This window comes from Seriola dumerili, unplaced genomic scaffold (genome assembly GCF_002260705.1).
Source record: "Seriola dumerili isolate Sdu_G_001 unplaced genomic scaffold, Sdu_1.0 BDQW01000081.1, whole genome shotgun sequence".
Taxonomy (NCBI): Eukaryota; Metazoa; Chordata; class Actinopteri; order Carangiformes; family Carangidae; genus Seriola; species Seriola dumerili.
In genome coordinates this window covers 246,344-271,670 of record NW_019174336.1, presented here as the reverse complement: position 1 = coordinate 271,670, position 25,327 = coordinate 246,344, and the positions used below count along the sequence as shown (strand labels likewise).

General features: G+C 40.6%; 1 protein-coding gene across 1 annotated transcript in view; it reads left to right on the top strand.

Moving 5' to 3' along the window:
- Positions 1 to 2,001: 2,001 nt before the first annotated feature.
- Positions 2,002 to 25,327, top strand: part of dcc (DCC netrin 1 receptor) — a 233,113-nt gene continuing 209,787 nt past the window's right edge. Inside the window, exons 1-6 of the mRNA XM_022744417.1 lie at positions 2,002 to 2,057; positions 2,731 to 2,747; positions 2,829 to 3,191; positions 13,647 to 13,934; positions 20,284 to 20,434; positions 21,012 to 21,148. Coding sequence (XP_022600138.1) covers positions 2,002 to 2,057; positions 2,731 to 2,747; positions 2,829 to 3,191; positions 13,647 to 13,934; positions 20,284 to 20,434; positions 21,012 to 21,148 — 1,012 coding nt within the window. The remainder of the gene's footprint in view (positions 2,058 to 2,730; positions 2,748 to 2,828; positions 3,192 to 13,646; positions 13,935 to 20,283; positions 20,435 to 21,011; positions 21,149 to 25,327) is intronic.

Sequence of the window (25,327 nt, the reverse complement as noted above, 5' to 3'; positions counted from 1 at the left end):
ATAACATCAAACTAACAACGATAATAATTCATCATAAGCAACAGCTACTTCTGGCTTCAGCTTGATTTTGAGGTAAATACTTAAGCTATAGCTTAAGCTATAAACATAACTGTTGGAAAATATAGTATTGCTTCATTCTCCCTGAAAATAGAAATTCATGGATGTTCAAAAATATTATTTTTGATTTAGTTACTCCTTAAATATTTATTTTCCATTTCCATCCATCCATTTCCATTTTCAAGTTTTTAAGTTTTCACCCTCTTCATTTATAGTTAAGTCACATTTCATCCTCTACAAAATTAGTGTATCATTTCCTGTCACTAATTATAGGTAAAATAGGTCAAATAAAAGTTATGAATGACTTGTTTTAGTTTACAGGCACTTGTTGATTTCCAAATAAAACTTACACACAGTGTAATTGAAACAGATAAAACATGAGAAATCCGAATAATATAAGAATTGAGAGAGTTTCAGGCAGCAGCCCTGTGCTCATCAGAACGGGTTCTTATTAAATGCTGGTTGTTTTATAATTTGACTAAGAAAAGAACCAAAGCTACTGTTTGCTTAAAGGAAAAAAAACAGTCATCAGTGATAAATGAATTAAGTTTTGTTCTCTGGACAGGATTGAGTTCTCAGACCTGATGATGGAGTTTCCCTGCAGGAGAAACTGAATCAGTGAGGGTTTAAAAAGGAACGTCAGTCAAAAAAAAAGAATCTGTGCTGTGCTTTAAAGCTGTCTTTGCACCGTATCGACGTGACTTCTGCTTGTTCTGAGCCTCCCTCACACTTTCCAGGAAAGACACAGATGCTCAGCAGCGGCTTTGACTGAACAAACTCTCTCTGTGATCAGGTTGAAAGACTTTAACAGCGTCGACATCAAAGACAAGAGGAGACGCCACCACTCACCGCTGTCAGAGTCTTTCACAAGATTAAACAAAATATAAAAACATGAAAACAAAGAACAAAACAGGTTTATGAGGCTTTGATAATGAGGAAGAGTTATCCTGCAGAGTGAGACACCACAGGTTGGAGGTTAAAGTCAGTTCTCTGCTGTGAAGACACATTTGACTAAATTAATGACAATTATGAGTAAATACACCTCAACATGAATAAATAGATAAAAGCCTGAGAAAATAAACATGAATTCTTGTTCCCAATACAAACTGTACTGTTCCACATTATGAAATATAATTTCAACTGTGCCAGACAGACTGTGTAAGACTGCACAATTACATGAAGTAGCACAGGTTAAATTCAGTCAACATCAGAGAATTATGGGTATCTGCAATTAAAGGCACCATAGTGTGGAGTAAACAACAGTTGTGGTTAAAGTTGGCGCTGACAAGGCTTTGCAGTGATTGTGTTATAAATGATGACTTTCATATTTGTAATCTGTTGTACAGTGAGTTGGGAAACAGGCGAATCATGAGGTCACCATTGTAATTCATTCATTTAACACACTGATCCTATATCATGTGTGATTATACTGAACAGCATGTCCAGCGTGTTGTGTGTTGTTTGTCATGTAAGCCAAGATGTGGTGTCTGCTGTAAAGTTGGTTGTAACAGCTAATTAAGAAATGGATGAAGCTCATTGTGCAGGGTAAACCTGGTCTCATGACATCAGCAGGACTCTGAATCACTGCTATGGGCTGCCATTAAGCACCTAAACTAGGTGGTGTGCTCCTCCCTGTCCACTTCCCCTGCCTGTTGCCATTGTCAACACCCTTTTTGCGTGAAACAACAACCTGCCTAAACTGGCGAGTTCTGTTGAAGATGTAGATTGTGTAATCACACAGTCGACAGACATCTTTGCTTTTTTGTGGCATTTTCTTTGGGGGGAAATCAGCCATCATAATGGCAGTGCTAACATCCACATGTGCAAAAGCCCCCCCCCCCCCCAACAAGTTCCCCTCCGACACTATTTTACAGGAACACCGACACTGCATCCTCAGCAGCTCAGCGCTGCCAAAAACAATTGTGATGGTCTCCCTATAGCAGAATGATAATGGAGCATCCAGACCAGAGTCTAGCTCTGGCACAGCACTATGGAGAGAGGTCTGGCTATTTAAGACTACCTCAACAGTGTGCTGGAGGAGGAAACGTCATGTATTTGTAAACATGCTTTGATTATTCAGCACCAGAGCATCACCTCCATTTGGTTACCTTATTTCACCACTGTATGTGAGACAATTGAATTAAATTCAGCAACAGCAACAACAGATAGAAGGTATAGGATAGAAGGAATATTCTACTGTGTCACTGAGTCAGGAGTCAGTAGGAAGAATATATGTCTGCTGTCTGACAATCTACCATTACAGCCACTTTAACCTGCCAGGGGCCCTGCGGCAAATATTAGCTACTGGTGCGTATTCCTAAACAATTTTGCAATTAAAAAGATTGCTAACACAGAAAGAAAATGGGGCCTCTGTGGCCCCCGAGGGTCTTGGGCCCTGCAGCAGTTGCCCACTTAACTCAGTTGTGATGATTTTTGAGTTTTGTTCCTCTACCTCCAGGCTCACTGATGTATTAATTTAGTTTTGATTTATTGTGTGGTGTACTGAACATGACACCACCTTTTCCCGCTGGTCAATGTTGTGTTTTACTGAAGCTTCAGTGTTGTCACTCACTTGTATGTCTCTTTGGATAAAAGCAACGACCAAACGAGTGAATGCAAATGTAAATGTAAATTTCATCCCTTGTATGAACCACACCTGTGTTTGTTTTGCAGCTGTCAGTTTTTGAGATGTAGAGTATTTGTATTAGTAGATCACTGTCTTACTGGTGACCTCATGTTTCTGTGCCTCCTCTTCTCTTCTCCTCCTACAGACTCAGACACCTCCTCATCCTCCTCCTCCTCCTCCTCATACAGTCTCGGAGGTTTCGTAGACTTCACCTTCTCCCAGGAGCCTCAGGACACGGTGACAGTGCGAGGGGGCGTGCTGCAGCTGGACTGCCAGGCACAGTCTGACGCCGTGGCTGGACCTCTCACCATCACATGGCGTAAGGATGGCGTGCTCCTGAGCACTGTGGTGGATGAGCGGCGGCAGCAGCTGAGTAACGGCTCGCTGCTGGTGCAGAATGTGGTGCACTCGCGGCACCACCGGCCCGACGAGGGAGAATATCAGTGCCTCGCCACGCTGGATGGACTGGGGAGCATCGTGAGTCGGAATGCCAAAGTGACGGTGGCTGGTAAGAGACTATGTTGTTGTATTCTATCCTATTCTGTTCACTTGTTAGTTGAATCTATTTACCTACTTCCACAAGAGACAATTGGAGTGAACCAGACTAATCCTTTCTTGTGTTTAACTTTGAGACTTCTTAGTTGTGACTTAACTCTCAGGTCTCAGGTTTGGCCCTTGACTGGAGATGTTAGTGACTGTGTCCCACAGAGCTCAGCTTTAGGTCCTCGTCTTTCTGGCCCTGTTCAAACCTAATATTGACATCTGCCTTTGCTGATCCGATCACCAGTGGTCATCTCTAAGTTCAGGTGTGAATGTACCCAAGACGGATTGTGGACGCATTTGACATTGTGGACCACGTGTCCACATTCTTTTAGCAGCGTGAACACAAATGCGTCCTGGCCGCATTGAAGGACCAACTACTCCACTGATGTCCTCTGTCACAGTCTGATTAGTCCCAACGCAAAATATTTTACAAATGGATCAAACTTTATTTCACTGGAAGACCTGTGCACAGTGCATTAATTCACTCAACCCCTCTAAGCCCCACTCGCTCTCTCTCTGATTCACACACATACACACCCACACACACACACACACACACACACACACACACACGAGCACCTGGACCTGACTGTCGATTGGCTAAAAACAATGACACATACCTGTTTATTTGCATATAAGAAAGGAAGTGAGATCCGTTAACAAGTGGTCAATGACGCATGTGGAGACACATTTTAAAGCAGGTGTGAACTGAGGTACTTATAGCTGACCACTTGTTAATACCAGGTCTGAACAGGGCCTCTGTGTGACAATAGTTTGCTTCCACTTGACTTGAATGGAAAAATGTGAATAGAATATGTGAATAGAATATGTGAATGGCGACATCAAAGAAAGAAATCTCAGAAGACAGGCAGAATAGGAAATTCCTTCATTCAGATGAATGAACACCTTGACCTGTCTTTTACACACACACGCACACACACACACACACACACACACACACACACACACACACACACTCATATTTATTTATTTGCCTGTAATGTCATTTAGTGAGTGGAGTGTGGCTGAAGATCAATACAGTTTATGAAAGACTTTAACAGAGGGTGAAGTGCTTCACCTTTATCAACACTGTACTGCACTGTAGTACAATATTCTGTGTGATGGCTCAGCACAGGTCTGAGGGATTTCAAGTCTGTATTTAGTTTGACAGAAAAGAAGAAGTTGTATGGAACAAGGCTCGGGCAATATCCAAAAAATTTAATACAGTCCAGCCCAAATATCACTGTATATGACATTATGATATTATGAAAAATGTTGCATATGGTGGGAAATATTCAATATTATTGAATATTGGCCCAATATTGGACAACTGAAAACTCTGGTCCCTTGACAGATTACAAATGAAGTCAGTGCTTACATAATTTAGCCCCCAGTCGTAAAGTCACCTATACACGGACATATTATGAATATTACTACTCTTTGTTTATTCATTTTTACCCATTTAGTTCAATCATCATGCATACACTTACATTTTTAATAACATTTCAGAGATTTTTCTTAAAATAAAAACACACAAACAGATTTCTTGTTGGATTATGGAAGAAAATTTTTCCTTTTTTTTGAAGCAGCATGAACATAAACTGTTGAGCAGAAGTTTAGATTGTACTGAATGGCAAGTCAAACTGCTCAATCTTCAGTCTGAAATATCACTAACTGAAATAACATTGAAGTAACTTTGAATGTCAAGCTGAAACTCTTTCATCAGCACTTCTCTGATATGTCCGATGATTCTTCTCCAATTTTTGCTAAAGTGTAAGGAGCATGGTTCTGGGAAATCGTTCGCTCCTGTTGCTTCAACTCAAACTGATCACCAGTGGTTCACAGAATATCCATCAGCCAGGTCATACATGTTATATTTGTTTAGTCACATATTTATTATTTTCCAAAAATATAATTTCAATTATTTGATATTTTCTCATATAAATTATGCAATTATGTAAGAAGGTTCTGGGTTCGAACCTGTCGGTCTGCTGGAGCCTTTCTGTGTGGAGTTTGCATTATGCTCCCTGCGCGGGTTCTCTGCGGGTACTCTGGCTTCCTCCCAGTCAAAACACATGTAGGTTAATTGGTGACTCTAAATTGCCTGTTGGTGTGAATGTGAGTGTGACTGTTTATTTGTCTCTATATGTCAGTCCTGTGATAGACTGGCAACCTATGCAGGGTATACCCCACCTTGCCCAATAGGACTGGCTCCAGCCCCCCCAGCAGAAAATTATTATTATTCAGACACAGCTGCAGGATCAGACTTTAGACATGAGGGGAGTCACTTCTCTTCATATGGCAGATAGATTAAAATTGATAGCCTGAACAATATGCTGATCATTCCTGAAACTGATAACGTGGTTGTTAATAATGCACACACACACACACACACACACACACACACACACACACACACACACACTGTATCACAGTGTGTATATCAGATGGTTGTCTCTTTAGGCACTCAGCTCCTTGTGTTTGAGTGTTTTGGTCTCTGAAGTGACTCTCCATCCTCCCAGTCAATTATAGCGATTAAAGAGACAGGAGACCAGCAGCTGCAGCTCACAGGGAGGTGAGAGAGAGAGAGAAAGAGAGAGAGAGAGAGAGAGAGAGAGAGTGTGTGTGTGTACTTGTGTGTGTGTGTGCGTGTGTGTGTCTGTGTGTGTGAGAGAGCCTGACAGAGAGACCTTTCTTTGATGTCTGTCTCTTATCACTCCCACCATATTCTAAATCTTTTCAACGCAGAACTGAAACAACTCCTTCCCTGGTACTCCCCAGAACCTGCACCTTTAAACTGGGGCTGTAGTCAGGATCAGTATTAATATTGAGTTAAGACTGAGAGCAGAGGAGAGATTATCAGCAAACATGATGAGAGAAGTCTGACATGCAACAGAGAACTATGGGCTTGCAAGGGGCACGACTGTCACATCCAGAGACCAGGTCCACATCCAGAAACCAGGTCCACATCCAGAAACCAGGTCCACACCCAGAGACCAGATCCAGACCCAGAGACCAGGTTGACATCCAGAGACCAGGTTCAGATCCTGGTCTCAGTTCTGTCTGTCTAAATGTTAATAAACATGTTGTGTCTGAAGTCATTTACACCAGTGGTTCTCAAAGTGACCCCCAGGGCTCCTTGAGGGAGTTCCTGGGGGTCCCGAGCCAAAAGGGTATTATTTTCACTATAATTCCATCCACGAGTAACACAGTGGCAGAGTGTATGAATATTTTGGTCATGGGATTCAAACATTTTCTATAAAAAAAAACCTCTAAAAGCAAAAATCTGATCAGATGGGGGTAGTAGGTAGGTAATTTGTGTCAGTGTATGGCCCCTGATGTGAAAACGTTTGAGAAGCACTGTATTAAACCTGAGCAGGATCTTTGCCTGACTGTAACCAAAGTGCTGTGAGAGTCTGAACAGAACCATAAAACAATGTAAGAATGCTGAATTCACCTGAAGTGAATATTCTGCTGCAAGATCGGAAAACAAACACGTTGTCTGTGAACATTGTACTGTTACATTCAGTACAACACATGTGACTTACATTTCCTCATTATGTCATTAGAAAACATAATCTCTTCGTAATTATGCTTTGTACAAATTGGACATTTGCTTGTTGCAGTTTGGTTGTACACAAACATTATTTGTAGGAGTGGGTAACACCCATAGGACCAGATAATAGAGAAAAATAACTACTGTCTGTGTCTGTTGTAGTTATCCTTGTTGTGATGTAACGTTATTCTGCTTCACCAGTCGATAACTGGGCAGACAACCAATCAAAGCACCTGGAACCTGCATTTTAGTGAATTCAGTGAATTTTGAACCCTAATCCAAACAAACCTGAACTGATATACACACGCATGCACACACACGCACACACGCATGCACACACATGCACACATGCATGCACACGCACGCACACACGAATGCACACACATGCACACACGCATGCACACACACGCACACACGCATGCACACACATGCACACACGCATGCACACGCACGCACAATCAGAAACAATCCACTCAGTAAGACATTAAAACATGAATCAATTCTGCCTGCATCATGTCACACACACACACACACACACACACACACACACACACACACACACACACACACACACACACACACACACACATATACACATTTACATAGGTGGCACACAACACATTACAAGGCAAAATGCTAATGAACATCAGAGGCTTGAAAATTCAATTAGCAGTCTGGCTCTGTGTGTGTGTGTGTGTGTGTGTGTGTGTCTGTGTGTGGAGGTGGATTGTAAACTGGGAATTAATTAGAAAAACTGAACAGTGAGATAGGGAGAGAGGGAGAGAAAAGGACTTAAAGGCTAAGGAGAGAAGAAACAGAAAGAGAGACAGAAGGCAAGCGGAGTGAGAGAGTGATTATTATTATTGTCATTATTATTATTATATTATGATATAGGTGGTTTCTGCCATTGTATTAGCAACATGTTTCCTTATCTGTCGAATAGCTAAAAAGAAGTCTTTTTAGCTGTAACATTATGTCTCTGCCAGCACTGTTAGCTAACATCTTAGTCCTTGGAAAGATTTATGGACTGAAGTCATCTGTAATGTCACTGAGAGTGAGGCAGCAACACAGCTGGAACAAACCACAAACATTTGTAGAAAGCTAAGCTAACTTCAGTAATTAAAAGTAACATTACTGTCAGTCTGCATTCTTTGGTGTTTATAGGATGTTAATAAGAATGAGGATAAGCTATTTCCATTGAAATGTTTCCCTAGATGTTCACTAATCAATGTGTTCATGTTAGCCAATGTTTTAGCTGCTCAGCTTGAGCTATGATGTCTCAGTCTCAGAGTGTTAGTATTTCCAGCCTCTCCAAAGACAAACTATCATCTTTTAAACTCCTCAGTTTGAGGTGACAGAGGGAGAGACCACACGGCCTTCAGTTCATCCATCCTCAATTAGTCGTTGACTCACTGAGGATTTGGACAAATCCCAATTAATGGGGGTGAGGAGGAGCGAGGTTCAGCCCACAGAAGCAGATAATAATCGTTCCCAAGGCGAAGATTCAGAGCAGGAGCATCCCCAAATCCCTCCACTGTCCTCGCCTGTTTTCTGTGATTTGCATGTTATTATCCGTTAGAGTTATTTTGGTCCATTTGTCTAATGAGGGAGAAAACAGGAGGGAGACAACAGCCACCATCACAGTGGATGACATCATGTTTGTTTGTTTGTTTTTAGTAGGATGTGAAGGTTTGACTCCTAAAACAGGAAGTTGAAGCTATGGCATGCTGAGTTCAGGGTCAAGGTTTCTTCTTCTTCTTCTTAGCTTCTTCTCATTCCTTGATGCTCATTTTCTCTCCTAATTCCTCCTCTCCTCTCCTCTCCTCCTCTCCTCTCCTGTCCTCTCCTCTCCTCCTTCATCATGTTCTTTCAGTCTATGTGATGAGAACTTGCTCTCTGACTGATGATCACTTTACACTCTCTGCTCTGCACTTTGCATTCATAAGGCTGTTCACTCTGTTTTATCAAGTTCAGGAAAAATGCTCTCAGGTCAGATCCAATTAAAGAGAAACATGATGCCAGTCTGATTCATAAAGCAACAAAAAGCTACAAATCGTCCAGTTTGTACGCTGTAAGAGAAATATTTGTTTTCAGTAGTGTGAAGAGTGTGAAGAAGAATAGTTTTTGCTCTGCAGCTGAATTTGCTGTGATAAAAATTCTCTTGCTGTTGTTGCTGTTGCTTTGATAAAGCTTAATGGGTCTTTGAAAGTTATTATAGTTTTTGTAAAGGTTGATGTGCTTGTTCATAATTACAGTTCATGATAGAATTAATCGTTTTTCAATTAGAGTCCATCTTTGCATTTTTGTAACCATGGAAACAAAGAGCAGGCTCAGGCTCATTGGTAGGTCTGACCATCACAGGGCTGCCTTTGCTTTTCAGTTGATGTCCTCTGAACACATGAAAAACACAGTTCAACAGTGGCTCTGACTGGACTTTGTAGCTGTGATAAAGTTTTTTTTGAGGGAAGGTGGTGATCGAAAAAGTCTCCATGGTTATGTTTAGCTTGGTGTTTGATTTGGTTGGAGAAACATTTGACCAATCAGAGCTGAGTGGGCGTTGCGTCCTCAACCTCCTATACAGCTAGCTAGCTACCAGCTCACAGTAGCAACAGACAAGGATGTAAGTCAATATTCAACTCTGAAACACACAGTGTGTATTTCTGCTGTTAGGGGTCTCAATTAAAACACAGACAGATTTTGGTGACATCATGCGGTAATGTGGGATCATGTGAGTTGTTGTGTTCCCCACCATTGCAGTCAGCTTCTCCTGGTTTGGATTCCTTCAGTGTCTGAATTATCCACAGAGGTGTCCTCTCCACAACAAACAGGCGTGGAATGGAATGAAGTGGCTATTCGTTCTGATTATCTAATGATTTGCATGTGTTCACACAAGATGGTGACTCACAGTAGCATCAAGTCCAATATATCTTACATTTCAGAAAAATACAAGGTTCACAGTCATAATTACTACTGGGATGTTGATTTTCACTATATTTACAATGGTCAGACCATCTGTAAAGAAACTGGCTGTCAATCTAATTTCTATTGTTACCTAAATAACAGTTTTCACTGGGGGACACAGAAAAGGGCATCATGGGAATTATGCCATTCTGTGAAGTTGTTGTTGCATGTACTTGCATTGCATGAGTACTGCATGACATCCCATGGGGCAAAAACTTTTATTTATACACCAGCCTCATGAGGACTCACCACACTTGAGGGGATAATGAGCAGGTTGCCACAATGTAAACCAATCATGGTAATAGAGCATAGGGTTGACAATGGCCTTAAAACATCCTGGGTAATGTAACCAGGAATTATTATTATTATTAATAATAATAATAATAATGATAATAATAATAATAATAATCATCATCATCATCATCATCAATAGTGTCCCCACAAGTGACTAAAACAAGAGGATGTGTGTGTGTGTGTGTGTGTGTGTGTGTGTGTGTGTGTGTGTGTGAGCAGCTGCTGCAGGCAGTATTGTGATCCACACATAAACAGGCAGCAGCAACTTATATAAGACACACAATCCAAATTCACATCAAGGTTCCATCGCCTCTGATCTGTGTGATCACACAGGAACCTGCATCCAGCTGCAGCTTGTCCCACGGTTCAAGAGTCAAACTGAAGCTTAACTAATGTTATTAAACACAAAGAGGAAGTTTCCCTTTGTGTCAGAGGTAAAGTTTTCTGGCTCTTTATGTGCTGAGCTAACACAGAAAGCTGAAACTGATTCAAACCAGCATGAAAACAAAACACCAAAAACACAAACTGCAAGGAAAATCACACTCCAAACTGCATTTACTTTTCTCTCTCCTGGGCAGACGAAAAGTCTGAATGAGGATTCCTATGTTGACAGGAATTTAGAACTCTTTGGATTTGGAAACTTGTTCAAAATGGCATTTTAAATTTTAAAATATAAGAGACAGGAATGAAAAAATAAACAGAACTTGTCTGTCAAACTTTTTTTTTTTTTTACAAGAAAACTACAGTGTTTATTCTCCAAAATATAATTTAAAATGTGTTAAAAGATACAAAACATGCTTATGAAATATCCCTTTTCTAGAAATTAAAGGAACAAAATAACTATGTAGCAGAAAGTAAATGACCTTCTTTTAGGTCCACTGTTTGATACAAAGTGTACCACACCTTAGAGGTGCCAGCTCTGAACCACAGCGTTCCTGGTTTGAGTCCAGCTGGGAAAACAAACACTGTGCTCAGCGTTCTGTCATGAGGGACAGAAAGGCTGCTTCATGTTTTTATGATGTTTATAAGAACAGCACGGTTAGTTGTCTGTAAGTAAACAATTTAGCATTGAATTGGTTGAAATCATATTTACAAGATAAGGACTTCTTTGTGTTGGTTGGCAATTATGAATCAGAGCGAGTTCCTCGAGGGTTTGTTTTCAGGCCTCTTCTATTCAACATCTACATGCTCAGATTATGGAATATTATATAATCTCTTACCATGGTTATGCAGAGGAGACACAACTCTACATAACAATGTAACCAGGTGACTACAGTCCTTTACAAGTGCATTGAACAAATCAAAGAGTGGATGTTCCAGAACACAAGACTGAAATGACTGTTTCTGGCCTCAAAGAAGAAAGATTAAAAGTCAGTGCTCACCTTGTCTCCATGACACTAAAATCTACAAATCTTGTGGACTTGGACCTAAATTTCAACAGTCACATAAAGACAATTACAAAATCAGCCTTCAGACTGAATAACTAGAATATTGTGATGATGTCTTCACAGGTCTTGGTAAAAAAAATCAACTAGACACCAAAACCTGCAGCTTGTCCAGAGTCCTCACTAATACAGAGACAGTGGAGCACATCACACCTTAAATCACTGCTCTGGCTTTCTGTGTGGCAAAGGAAAAAAATAAAAATCATATTATTCGTATATAAAGCACTAAATGGTGTGGATCTACTTATATGCTATGAAGCATCCAGAGCCCTCAGGGGATCTGGGACAGGTTCACTCAGTGTTCCCAGAATCACAACCGAGCCAGGTGAAGAAGCTTTTAGTTCCTCTGCTCCTCACCCGTGGAACAAGCTTCCTGAACACCTGAGATCTGCTGAAACTATCAGCTCATTTACATCAGGACTGATTGTTTGCCGCAGCGTTCCAATAAATTACATATATAACCTCTTTAATCTTTAAGTGTTTATTAGCTTGTTTTTGCTTTTGTTTGTTTTTATTGTCTTTTAAATGCAATTTTAACATCTTCATGTTGTATTTTTAATGTTTTTGATTAATCTATGCCTCAGTAAAGCACCTTCAATTGCCTTGTTTTTATTGTCTTTTAAATGCAATTTTAATGTTGCAGTAATGTCCATTTTTTTAAATGTATTTCTATGCTTTTGTGAAGCACTTTGAATTGCCTCCTATCTGAATGGTGCTACATAAATAAAACTTGCCTTCATAGACGTAGGGATAAAAAAATTTATGTTCAAAGTACCAACCAACCAACTGAGCCTCCTGTGATGCTTACTAATTTGCTACCTGTTTGTTGCTTGTTTAATCCATACAGTACATCTCTGGGGATTAATAATGTTATCTAATCTAATCAAAATATGTGCACTGTAAATACTTCTGGACACCTGCCAGACAAAGAAATACTGTGAAGTTGACAGGTAAGCAGCACAGAAGGATGGATAAAGATTTTTTATTCTATTGTTTATGTTCCCTTTGACGAAGCAGTGATCCCTCCGAAAAATGGGCCTCATACGTAATCCCCTCTCAAACACTGTGATCAGCGGACACTTTGGTTTCCCTGAAGGTCTAAACACTGTGTGAAGAGGCTATTCCGTCATGAAAATCTTCTCATTTAATTGTTTAAACCTGTTGAAAGTCAACTGTAAATCACAACAACATCAATTCAGAGAAGCAAAAACCTCTCTTTATTGAATTCCTGACATTCCTGCAGATCCCACAAGCCCCCACAGCCATGGAGAAAACGACGTAGCCATGCATTAGCTTCAGATAATAAATTAACGAGTGTTTTCAGTGTGAGAGCAGAGTGAGGCTGGCAGTCAGCAGGGTCGTGTGTTTTCATGGATTCAGGCTGTTTGTTGTTGAAGTGAATCTGATCAGACAGGAAACGGCGTGTGTCCTAAACACAGCAGGCTGGACACTGCCCGTCTACACTGTCCCCGTCTCTCTGTCTCTCTGCCTGACTTTCATCTGTCCTCCTGCTGTTGAGAGTCTAACACTTTCTCTTTCACACATCCACACCTGCTGAGTCTCACTTCTCTTCCTATTCCATTTTTGCCTTTATTATTCTCTTCTTCTTGTCGACCTGAAAAACCTTCACTGTCAGCTTACCTCCTCTTCTGCGTCTCCCCTGCTGCTACTGTGTCTTTTGTTTCTGACACAGGAACTATTTGTAATACTAACAGCAGTTTTAGTTTTAGGTGATGTAGATGTACAAGAAGCTGCTTTAGCAATGTTTGTAGCAGTAGCACTTGTAGTAATCATAAGTGGTATTTACTGTATTTGATGCTTGTGATAATAGTAATACCAAATAAAGCAGTAGCAGAAGTAACATTAGCAGTAGTACTGCTACAGTATGTAGGGTTTTCATTGTAGTTTAACTTTGTTTATAGTTCCTGTTGGTCAAGTGGTTGAATGAGGTAATAACACAGTTCATTTCAACCGAGTTCATTTCAACACTTGTGTCACTTGTGTTTCAACAATGTGTCTATATAGGCCAACACCACACTTCACTTCACTACAGCCACAATACAATTTAGATCACCTCAGTTCAGCACAGTTTAGTGCCTTTTTTGTACATTGTATGTATGTATATATATCATCATTAACCCGTCGCGCTCTTGTCTCCCTCCAGGTCCGCTGAAGGTGGTTGTCCCTACAGAGTCTGTCTCCTCATACCTGGGCGACACAGCCTTGCTGCGCTGTGAGGTGTCTGGTGACCCAACGCCCATCATCCGCTGGCAGAAGAACCGAGAGGACCTGCCAATGATCTTTGACCCTGACTCCCGCCTGGTGGTGCTGCCATCCGGCTCGCTACAGGTCAGCCGTGTCCAGCCTCCAGACTCAGCCACATACCGCTGTCTGGCCGACAACCCCGGCAGCACCAGGACGGGGACGGACGCCGAGCTCCGAGTGCTCCCAGGTGAAAGAGATGAAAAGTGATGTAAACACATGGCTTCTCGGTTGATTGATCTATTGGGCACCACACAAGTTCATTAGAAATCCACGTTTTCAATCAATTTATTTATTTATCAATAAGTCTACCAGAGCTACTGAGCCTCAAATAGTTTCATTCATCTATGAGATAAAACTGAGATTTTCATGATGGTTGATTTTTCTGCCTGATGAACTTGGAATTTCTAGTGTGGAATATGAAACATATTTAAATATTATTTGTTTGATCCACCTTTAAACGCTGACTGATTTTATTTCCAGTCATGTTGCAGTGAAGTACTGCACCAGCAGTTTACTTAATAGAGAGTTATGTTTTTCCTGCAGTCATCATTTTGTCAGGTAGTAATTTCTGTTCATTTCCTCACAGACACTGCACATCTGATTTTAAAATAAAATGAGATGTAATGATATATAGAGTGTAAAATGTGATTTAATAATATGCCTGTGGGCCGAGAGGAAGCACCTTCTCCTCAGTCTGCAGGGAGTCTGTCAGCAGCTGATGTTCCATACGCTCCACACCATCCAATTACACGAGTCCATACAGCAGCCACTTAATCACTCAGATTACAGCTCAGGTTAGCTCGCTCTCTTCTGGCTAAACACCACTTTGATTCAGGCTCACCAAGTGTTTCTGTGCTTGCTTGCTCAGCGGGGTGTCCCCGGAGCCCAGGAGTTGACCTTCAGCAGGATAATCATGTACTTTATATTTCAACCCCCCACAACATGCACACACACACACACACACACAACACACACACACACTGAAAATGCTTTAACTCGCAGCAGTTAATCTAAATCTGACCAAGCAGCCCAAAGGCAAAATTTAGGAAAAAAGCTCAAATCTCAGTTATTGTTCAATCTCAAAACTCACCAATACTGTGTAGTACACATAATGAACCAGCACATTTATGATAATAATGATGAAAATAATAATATGTAACAAAAAGTACATGTATGACTCCATGAAAAAAAGGAAAAAACAGAATTAAAGGGCCAGGATATTTTCCAAACTTTTAATGGATCAGATGGATTAAGCTTTAATGATTCTGACTCCATGAAGATTTTATTAACTTTAACTTTATAAAGATTTTATCAGATGGAGCTTTCACTGGGACTCAGAGGTCGAAGGTCAGAGACTGTCAGATGGAACCATCTGATTCCCATGTGTCACCTCCAGATAGCCCGTGTCTGTGTGACCTACTTTCTTCTCTGTTCCAGTCTGGGTAAACCAATCAGATTAACCACTAAAAAGAGATTAGATGTAAAGCTCTAGTGTACTTGTATTTCTTTACAACTTAGACAACCATCAATGTTCAGATAGAAATAGGTGTGTTCAGAGACTTCAGAGGTTTAGTGAAGAGTAGTGGAGCTCTTGAAAGTTTGGATGGACATGACACTCTCCACTAAGTGTTAGAAATACACTGTTGTCCATAAAGTTGGAATAATTTTGTTTTCAGACACAATCCTCTGTTTATTCCTATTTAAATGAGTCAGTAATCACTTTTGACCAGGTGCAATGATTACATTATGTGTCCCAATTACCCAGGTGAAATGAAATAAATCCCATTGTCATTTCATGGAAAGAGGTTAAAAAATATTTTATTCCAACTTTATGAGCAACAGTGTATCTGGTTCTTTGATAAAAGTCAAAGGTACAAACGTAGACACATATTAACTCAACTACAACTTCCAGAGTTTCCTTCAGTAACAAACCTCCATGCACAGAGCTCAAAGAAACAGTTCAACACATGGGGCAGCACCTTAATTCACTTTCTTGCCTGGAGAAGATTGATAGGCTACTACTCTCACGTCTGTAAAATATGAAGCAAGCTGCAGCAGCTAGTATGGTTAGCTTAGCATGAAGACTGAATCAGGGGGAATCAGGTAGGCTGGCTCTTTTCAAAGGTAGCCTATCAAAATGCACTTACAGACACATCGAAGGCCAGGAACACACTGGATGCGTTGCATGTGTGTCGCAGCTGAGGAACGTTGCGGTTGCAAAACATCTTGGTTTTCATTTGGGTGCTCATGTTAACAGGTTAGAGTGGACACATTGTCTGTGTGACACGCCTCACGGCTGCGTGGCATGATCTAGAGATTCAGCGTCTTGCACATTTTTCACACTTGACATGTCTCCTAGCAGAGACGGACAGAGAAAAGACCTGTTGATATTATAGTTACGTCATAGCAGCAACATCACATAAAACTGACTCCTTCCACTGTAGTTTCTATGTCTAGGTTGAATCTGAATATGTCACAGACACAAACAAATATAAATATATTTTTAACCAATTTTAGCAGCTGCATGTGGAGACAGTGATGTTTTAGTGATGTTTTCTGTCAAAAATGAATCTGAAATTAATTTATAATGAAAAGAAATCCAATCCAGACAGAGCTGCAGCAGCAGAGACACAGCCGGTGTGAACACAAATGCGCGAGAGCCACAGCAGTTGAGTGACGTCAGCTGCCACACACAGACAACGCAGGTAGTGTGTTACTGGCGTAAATCTCACTAATGAACACTTTATATCTGCAGCTGAGCAGAGAATCACTGTCCTTGAAAATGCAAAGATATCATTTTATACTAAAAACACAGTAACTGTGGGGGATATGTTGAACTCAGACTGCTGAGGCCTCATATTAACTTCAGTTGAACTTAAGAATGCATTCTGACACTTATTTCTAGTTTTAAAACAAACTGCCATAGGGTAGTTTCACAGGTCACAGGTGCACTGAGAAATAAAAGCAGATAACAAGCTCACACACAAATAGAGCAGAAAAATAACATATCAGTGTTTCTGAAAGAAGCAAAAAGAATCCACCAATAGTCTGTTTGACTGTGCAGTTGACTAAATTAGTTATCCAGTAATTTGAAAGGGACAGTTCACCTTTACTTCAGCAGTTCAGAGGTGTGACTGGATTCACTTTTCCATTAATGAGGATATGTTGTTAATTTATGTATTAGGTAAATTAAAAATATGTTCATACTGAATGTATCAGTACAATATCAGAAAACATGTTTGTTTACCACCAAAATATCTGATCCTGCAGGACAATATCCACTTGTAGTGACAACAGTATTATTGAAGTTCCTCACCATGTTTTAAACCCTGTAAAAATTCTCTGCTGTGATTCATATGTAGTTTAACATGGGTTTCCAACATAAAAATTGGGTCTGAAGCTCATCTCCTCTTACTTCCTGATTGAGACATGTGGATCAGGCCTTGAGCCCCACCCACCACCTGCTTGCTCCAGGTGGACAGGTGAAAGAGCAGAGAGTATCAGGATGGTTAGAGGAGGAAACATCAGAGAGACTCAGCCACATGTTTGAGCCTCAGTCAGATCCAGACTCAGATGAGGAGTCTGTTGAGACCAGAACCAGAGACTAGCAGACGTATCAGAACGGTTAGCATAGTTAGCATCTTTTATTTGTTTATGTTATGTATGTCTTGTATGGCAGTGGCAGTAGCTGACACAGTGTTAGTGGTTGTGCTAATGCAAACTCTCTCTCTCTGTACTGACAAGGTTTCAGGGATTGGGAAAGGAGCAGTGCATATCAAACATCAGAGTCATTAAGATTGAACCAAACCCACCATCTTTCACTAACTTTAACCATAGAGACAGCCATGTGCCTTGTGCCCCCACCATTCACCTCCACCACCTCCTGGCAACTCTCCTGCTGTTATAAATGTGCAGTTTCATTTATTTAAAGAAAGTGTTGCCTCTAAACATAATCTGGCCATCGATTACATTGCTTACAAAATATCATTTCTAGGAAACAGGATTGTAAAAAAAATTTGATATTGTGGACATCATTGTTATGCAAGCAATGTCTGTGTGTCATCTGATCTGCTGACAGACACATTAAGTGGTGTGTCTATGAAAACATTAAAGATCGCTCATTGTTGTTCAGTGATAAACCCCCCACCCCTTCCCACCCCCGCGCATTTCTCTCTAACCAATAAAAAAAGAGAAACAGATTGTGCTGTGTGGACATTTCCTCAGCTTCTTCTTCTTTTATCTCCTTGTGTTCACCACTCAGGTTTCTGCTGCTGCTGCTGCTGCTGCTGATTATCTTTTCGGTTTCTGTTTCCTGTGTATTTGGTTCTTGAATCCTGAAGTTTTAAAGCTTCACATCATATTTAGAGTGTGTGTGTGTGTGTGAGTGTGTGTGTGTGTGTGTATGTGTCAGTGCCATGGGATGTGTTGATGTAACTTCCTATCTCTTGAAGGAAATTGTCTCATCCCTCCTTTTGAACTTTCCAGCCCTCAGGCCAACCTGGGGGGGAGCACAACTTGACCCACTGCAGGAGTGTGTGTGTGTCCACAGGCCTCATTTTTTGTTAGATGAGATCTGATAGAAAATAGGTGTCTGAAAAGATGAAAGCCTCGACCTTTGTCAGCTTATGGCATTGTTACAGAGCAATAAAAAGCACGGGGTGAGGTTTTAGATTTTTAATATATTTTGTTCATTAATTTTTTATACACTCATTTTTTGTTTTTATTCCTCTGTGCAGACGACAGTCAGAACCAGAGCCGTATTGTTTTCAGGTTGTCTCTCTGTCTCATTCTTGTGGACACAATATTTCAGTAACACCTTGAAGGAACTTTGGCACAAACATTCACCTGGACTTAAGGATGAACTGATTAGATTTTTGGGGTCAAAGGTCAAGGTCATAGCGACCTCACAAAACACTTTTTAGCCATTACTCAAGACTTCACACAACAATTATTACGACCAATACCTTCAAATGAATGACATTCCCATCAGCCTGAACTGTACTCTGCGCTGCTTTTTGTATTTATGAAAACACATGATGGTTAAACTGTATAGAGATGTCAAGCAGTACCAAACATATTATACACAGCTCTGAAAAACTAGACTGTATTTCTTATATCTGTCTCATTTTTCACACCTTCACTAACTCAACTCTATGTATGAAACTGTAAAATTTCACAAGGTCCATATGGTCTAAAGGTAGATGTCCATGTGTTGTTTGATTATAGATCAGGTCTAGGTTCTATATTAATGCTGTGAAAGTATCAAAGCCTCAGCCCACAGAGAAATGCACACAGCCTGTATTCAGAAACTGAGCCTTAAAACCAGCCGTCAGGACTTCTGGAACTTTGTGATGTCACAGCAAAGCAGTCACCGCTCTCAGCCACACCCAAAGCCCTGCACACCTGTACCCACCATCTACGTTGCAGAATTTGGTTTCTCTGAGTGTTTACCTAAAATCTGCTACATTTTTATTGGATCATTGATTGGATTGATTCACTAACATGTTGTAGAGCTCCAGAGAGAAACCTGAGAGAGGAGATGTAGACTCTCAATGTTGTTAAAGTCTTGGTTGATCTGCTTCATACAGATGTAATGGTAAAATGGTTGTTACTGCATTTGTTCTCGCCTCCTGTGCACATTTCTCACAGTAACCTGATTTCTTGTGTTGATGTCAATGTCTGAGCTCTCCATCTATGTCCTCAGACCCAGCTGTCATTTCAGCACCAAGGACAGCGCTTACATCCACTCCTCCTCAACAGGCAGGCTTATGACAGGAATACACCAAAATTTTATGTTTTAATGGACCAACAGGCTTCACTAGCGTACATGCTAATTAAACAAGAGAGACATCAGTAGTTGTTTTCATTTATTGATTCATTAATTGCACTCCCTGCCCTCTGATGTGTCACCATTCACAACATAAAGAGAGAAGGGTATATGTGTGTATTTGATTGCTGCCTGTTGGGGTCACACTTCATTAGGGAGACAATAAAAGAGTGAAGACTGAAGCCTGACACATTTGCATCTCTGAAAATGATCATGGACACGTTTGGAAATGGAGCTGTATCTGTGCTACAGCACACAATGATATTCTAGGCAATAGTGTAAGCAGTTTAAAAGTAGGCTATTTCATGTGTCAACATGACAAAAGCTATCCGTAAAGAACTGGTTTTGCCAGTTTGGTGTTGAAGAACCTGAGTGGCCTGAACAGAGCCCTGAACTCAACCCCATTCGACACCTTTGGCCTGAACTGGAACACCAGCTGTGAGTTTGGCCTTATTGCCCCACATCAGTGTTATACCTCACTAATGCTCCTGTGGCTAATTGGAAGCAAATCTCTTCAGCCAGGTTGCAAAGTATAAAAGGCAAATCTGAAAAGTGGAGGCTGTTATAGCAGTAGATTCAGGCCTCTGCAACTAACACGTAAGGCCAGAATTATCAGGTGTCCATATACTTTGGACCATGAAGTGTATCTTAGAATATGGACCATGTTTCAGGTTTTCACTCTCTCTCTCTCGCTCTCTCTCTCTCTCAGAACCTGGGGTGAGCAGGAACCTCCAGTTCCTCCAGCGTCCATCCAGAGTGATGTCTCTGCTGGGAACCGATGCTGTGCTGGAATGTGCTGCTTCAGGATACCCAACTCCAATCATCCAGTGGAGGAGGGGAGAAGAACTGATCCAGAGCTGGTGAGTCCAATTTACTACCTCCAGTCAAACAGTATGGGCTTATATGACATGGTCACCCTTGTGGTAACCAACATTAGAGTTACACATGTATGGTCTGGACATTTTAGTCTGGTGATATTCCGAGCTGCACTGTTTACATCAATACCAAAAACATTTTCCTTCATCACCATCAATACACACAGTGTAGTTCATTTTGACTCACTTTCACACACACAACATCCTGCTGCCCCAAATACTCACTGGCATACCAAATGTTGATTATTCTGCCACTAAAACAAATAAAAACTATTTTCTCCTGTTTGACCACCACAGTGCCCAGGAAGCTATGTGTGCTTAGTTTTTAAAGATTTCTATCTTCAGTAGGAGCCAGTGACATAGGGAGGGTCAGTAGGGAAGGTGAAGATGGACTAACACCATGTTGCTTTTGGTCTTTTTCTGGGATCTGATGATAATGGGCAAATATAAAATTAAACAAATTATCCTTTCACTATCAAATGCATTTTGTGAGTTATCAACTGGTTAAGCAAACATGCACAAAGAAAGGATACAAACGACCTCACTCTTCCTGTCACTGTAGGAATAAGAAGTACTCTCTGTTGGCGGGCAGTAATCTGATCATCAGGAGTGTCACTGATGACGACTCTGGCAGCTACAGCTGTACAGCCACCAACAAGAACCACAACATCACTGCACACACAGGGCTGAGTGTGCTGGGTGAGTTTTCTGATGCCATTTTTGTCTATATTTTGGTTGAGTAGAAAAAAGACACAAAGACTTGAACTAATGATGTGGCAATAACATGATTAATGTCATAAAACTCTAGGTAGCCTCAACATTAACCCTGAAACACATTTGTAACTCCGTCATGGACACACACCAACACACACACACACATACACACACACCTTCAGTGCGCAGTGTTGCGTGTGAAAATAAAAGAATGAAGCCATGTCACTTCGCAAAGCTCCCAAGGGAAGAAATTAAAAACAATCCTGAATGGAAACTGTTAATAGCCTCAGAACAATAAAAATAAATAAAGTTGAATAAAAAATGGTGCACATCCCTGCGCTGACAGAAAGTCTCCTGTCTGCAGACACTCTCAGGGACAGAGAATCACATCCAGAATCAAATGCAGTCATGAAATATAAAAGCTGTCTGTTTGCTTCAGGAGGTTTTCATAAATAAAATATGTTTGTATTCATTGTCTGACTGCTCCTCAGCTGCTGGTGGATTCACATTAAGGCTGCTCATGCATTCAGGTGAATCCAGACACCTGAACAGCATCTGATTGTAGGGATGGTGAGAAGCCATACAAACACCATCAAATATACATTTTTGCTGTAATCTTATTGGATTTACATAATAAATAATATATTTTACAATTAAAAGATTATTTTCAGATAAGTATTTACATCATACGTTCATAAGTACATCATGTTATTATTCTACTGTTGATTTATGCAGATTTATGCAGGTGTGATACTTGTCTCTACTAACTCCGAGGAACACTCAAATGTACCGACCAGAGCTAAAACAGATCTTCATTAGAGTTAGATCCAGTCTATAAAGAGTCAGGATCACCTTGGGATCTCAAGTCCCCCAGGAAGAGCACTGGGATTTGAAGGGACTTTGACATGGTGGCCAGAGTAAGAGGTGCAGCTCACAGAGCATACACCATCATTAAAAACCAAACAGCTGTAAGACACTGAGAACATTATTCTGACATGACTCCACATTTAATTCCAGAGTCTTGAGGAGCATAAACAAATTAGCTGTTTACAAATTATTCTTGTACCGTTGGTGTTTGGGGGTAGTCAGCAGGAAGTCGCTTCTCTTCGGAGTCCCCAGTGTTTTAAAGGACTGGCCTCATTCAAATAAATGAGGGAGCTCACTTAGGGCTAAAGTCTGTCTGAACATGGCCTCATTCTCATTTCTTTATGGGCCAAAATATAAGAAAACTTTTCTTAGCCAACAATTGGCCACATCAACTGATTGTCTGATTGAGCCCATGTGTGAATAGAGCAGGTTGTTGTTCAGAGACTTCAAAGTGGGCGTGTGAATCAGGATTCTATCATGAGACTGCCACAAAACCTGGGGAATACAAACATCTGAGGGAGAAGAATAGGGGTCATTTACACAAAGGTGAAAATGCCTCACTGGAGAGATGATGAGATTCAGGAACTTCAAATCATCAAACCATCCTTGATGAGCTGTAAACAAAACACTGCGATTTCCAGAACGTGCTTTTTGCATAATGTCCTGTCTGCTGCACACTCTAGCCAGGCACCGTCCCTTGCCTAAACCTTTTTCCACTAGGTGAGAACGTGTCTGACACAGACTATCTCCTGTTGTGTGCTACATGTGTGAGCAGATGAAGTTCAGAGTTCAGAAAACCACCAATTGATGGAGACAAAATTATGGATTTAAAGAGATTGTTGAGAAAAATGATCAGAGGAAACATCCGTTTGATCTTTTCAGTTCATGAATATACTATTTACAATATACTGTTTCATGCACAGTATTCATGTGCTAAGGGAAGGACTGTAAAACTGTTATGTGCACACCAGGTAAAGAAAACATCGTTTGGGCTTTGTTGGACAGGATTTTGAATCCTTCTACAGTGGGATCATGAATTGTACCTTTAATGAAACGGAGACAGTTTTCTCTGCGAGCTGAGAGTTTACATCAAACAGAAGCAGCTGTTGTTTGTTTGACTCTCAGGAGAAAATCTGCAAATTAACCTTCGGGTGTTTTCAGTCTCCTTCCAGCTGGGCCTCTCTGCTTGTCTGCGTCCTTTCATGTCTTTGTCTCAGCGTCCCCTCTGAGTCTGTCTCTGTGTTCACATCACATTCATATTCTGTTTACACTCTGCTCTGAACAGTTGCACACTGCCTGCACACATCACATGATGTTAACAATAAACAGAATGTCACATCTGGGATCTGATCATAAAGTCTTTTATTCTGTAAATATTACCATGGTTCCCCCCAAAACATGTTATTGTTCTTTTAGAGCACCTTAAAGTCTGTGGATGTATCTGAAAAGTAGTGTATCCTAACTCTCTGAGGGGTTGTACAAAAGATGGGCGGGGAGGGGGCCTGAGATTCTATTTCAAGAAAGAAAAGCTCTCTCCAGTGTTATTTATATTCTTTATTTATTTTTCTCCAGTGTCCATATTCTCTTTGAACCCTCCCCTTTGACTGAAGATCTTCATTTAAATAAAGTCACTATCTGTTATACTTAGGTAACACAGTGGTGAGTGAGGGGTGGGTATCATTTCAGTTTTATCGATTCTGATTCCAATTCTGCTTATCTAATCCAGTTCTTATCGAATCTCGGTCCCGATTCCAATATTTTGTGTAGAGAAACAAAAAATGAGTATTTCAAGAACCAATACCAGCCTGGCTTTATTTTTTCCACATTTAGGCTATAATCAGTAAATTGTCATAAAAATATAGTATAATATAAAATGAAATATTCCTCTTGATAAACAAAAACAATTACAAACCAAAACTATTTAAATAATGGAAAAATATGTATGTACCTGAACATGAGACGAAATTCACGCCATGTTGAAGTAAATGCTTCATCATATTGGTGGTGCTTCCTCCCTTGCATGAAATATTTTTACTGCAGAAGCTGCATTTTGCTGTGTGCTTGTCTTTTTTGGTGAAGCTAAGCCAAATTTTTGAGGTTGCTGCGCTCAGCCATTGTCCAGGATGTAAAGAACAGATGCCTACGGCGTACCAACTGACGTTAGGTCCGCCTAAAAGGGCCTGGCAGATAGGTAAAGCTTTTACAGACTATAAAATGCTCACTGCACTTCACTCGGGAGTGCAGCTGGTATCAAATCAAATTTATGTATAAAGCACATTTAAAAAACAGCAAACCTCTGACCAAAGTGCTGGAAAACACAAACAACAGAGAAACAAAAACTTAAACAGACAATAAAAACAGCATGACAAAAACAAGTAAGCAGACTGAAATGAGGGAGACAACTGATCTTGGCTTGAACGCTAATCAGTATAAAACTGTTTTAAGCTGGGATTTGAAGGACTCAATGGATGGGGCAGATCTAAAGAATATGGGCTGGATATTCCAGTCTGGGGGCCATGACTGAGAAAGCCCGGTCACCTCTGCGTTTAAGGTTAGTGCAAGGGATGGTGAGGAGGCCCATGTTGGATGTTCTGAGGGGCCTGGCTGTAGTGTAGGGCGTTAAAAGGTCTGTGATGTAGGGGGAGCAGATCCATTGAGTGCTTTAAAAACAAACAATAGAACCTTAAAATCTATCCTATAGCGAATTGGGATCCAATTGTAGAGAGGCCAAGATATGAGTAGTGTGTTCCCTTCCCCTAGAACCAGTCAGAAGCCAAGCCGCAGCGTTCTGGACCAGTTGCAGGAGAGACAATCACAACTGACTGATTCCAGAGTACTGGGAGTTACAGTAGTTGAGCCTTGCAGTGTTGCTACAAGTTGTTTCCCCATTAATAAGTAGAACAGACAAACGCAAAGAATTTCAGGAGGGATACCTTATATCAATTTTCACATAGCCACACAATATGCTTAAAAGAAATGGAGTAAGCAGACTGAAGAAGACACGTACATATAAAAATATTTAAAAAAATAGAAACAGCATCATTTCACTTTGCAACATGTGATACTGAATTTGTATTACAGGTTAACTTTAAGTGACACATTCAACTTTTTTCCTCTGTGTTCTAATGTAGAATAAAGTAAAGGGTGGAGCAGCTGTCTGGGATAATGTTTAACTACTAAGATATAGATCCAGGTGTATTCTACATTAAACCTGACATTTTGACAACAAATTTCAGGAAGGAAGGCTGACATAAAATTTAAATTTGGGTTGAGGAAAAAAAAGTCTGCAGAGCAAAT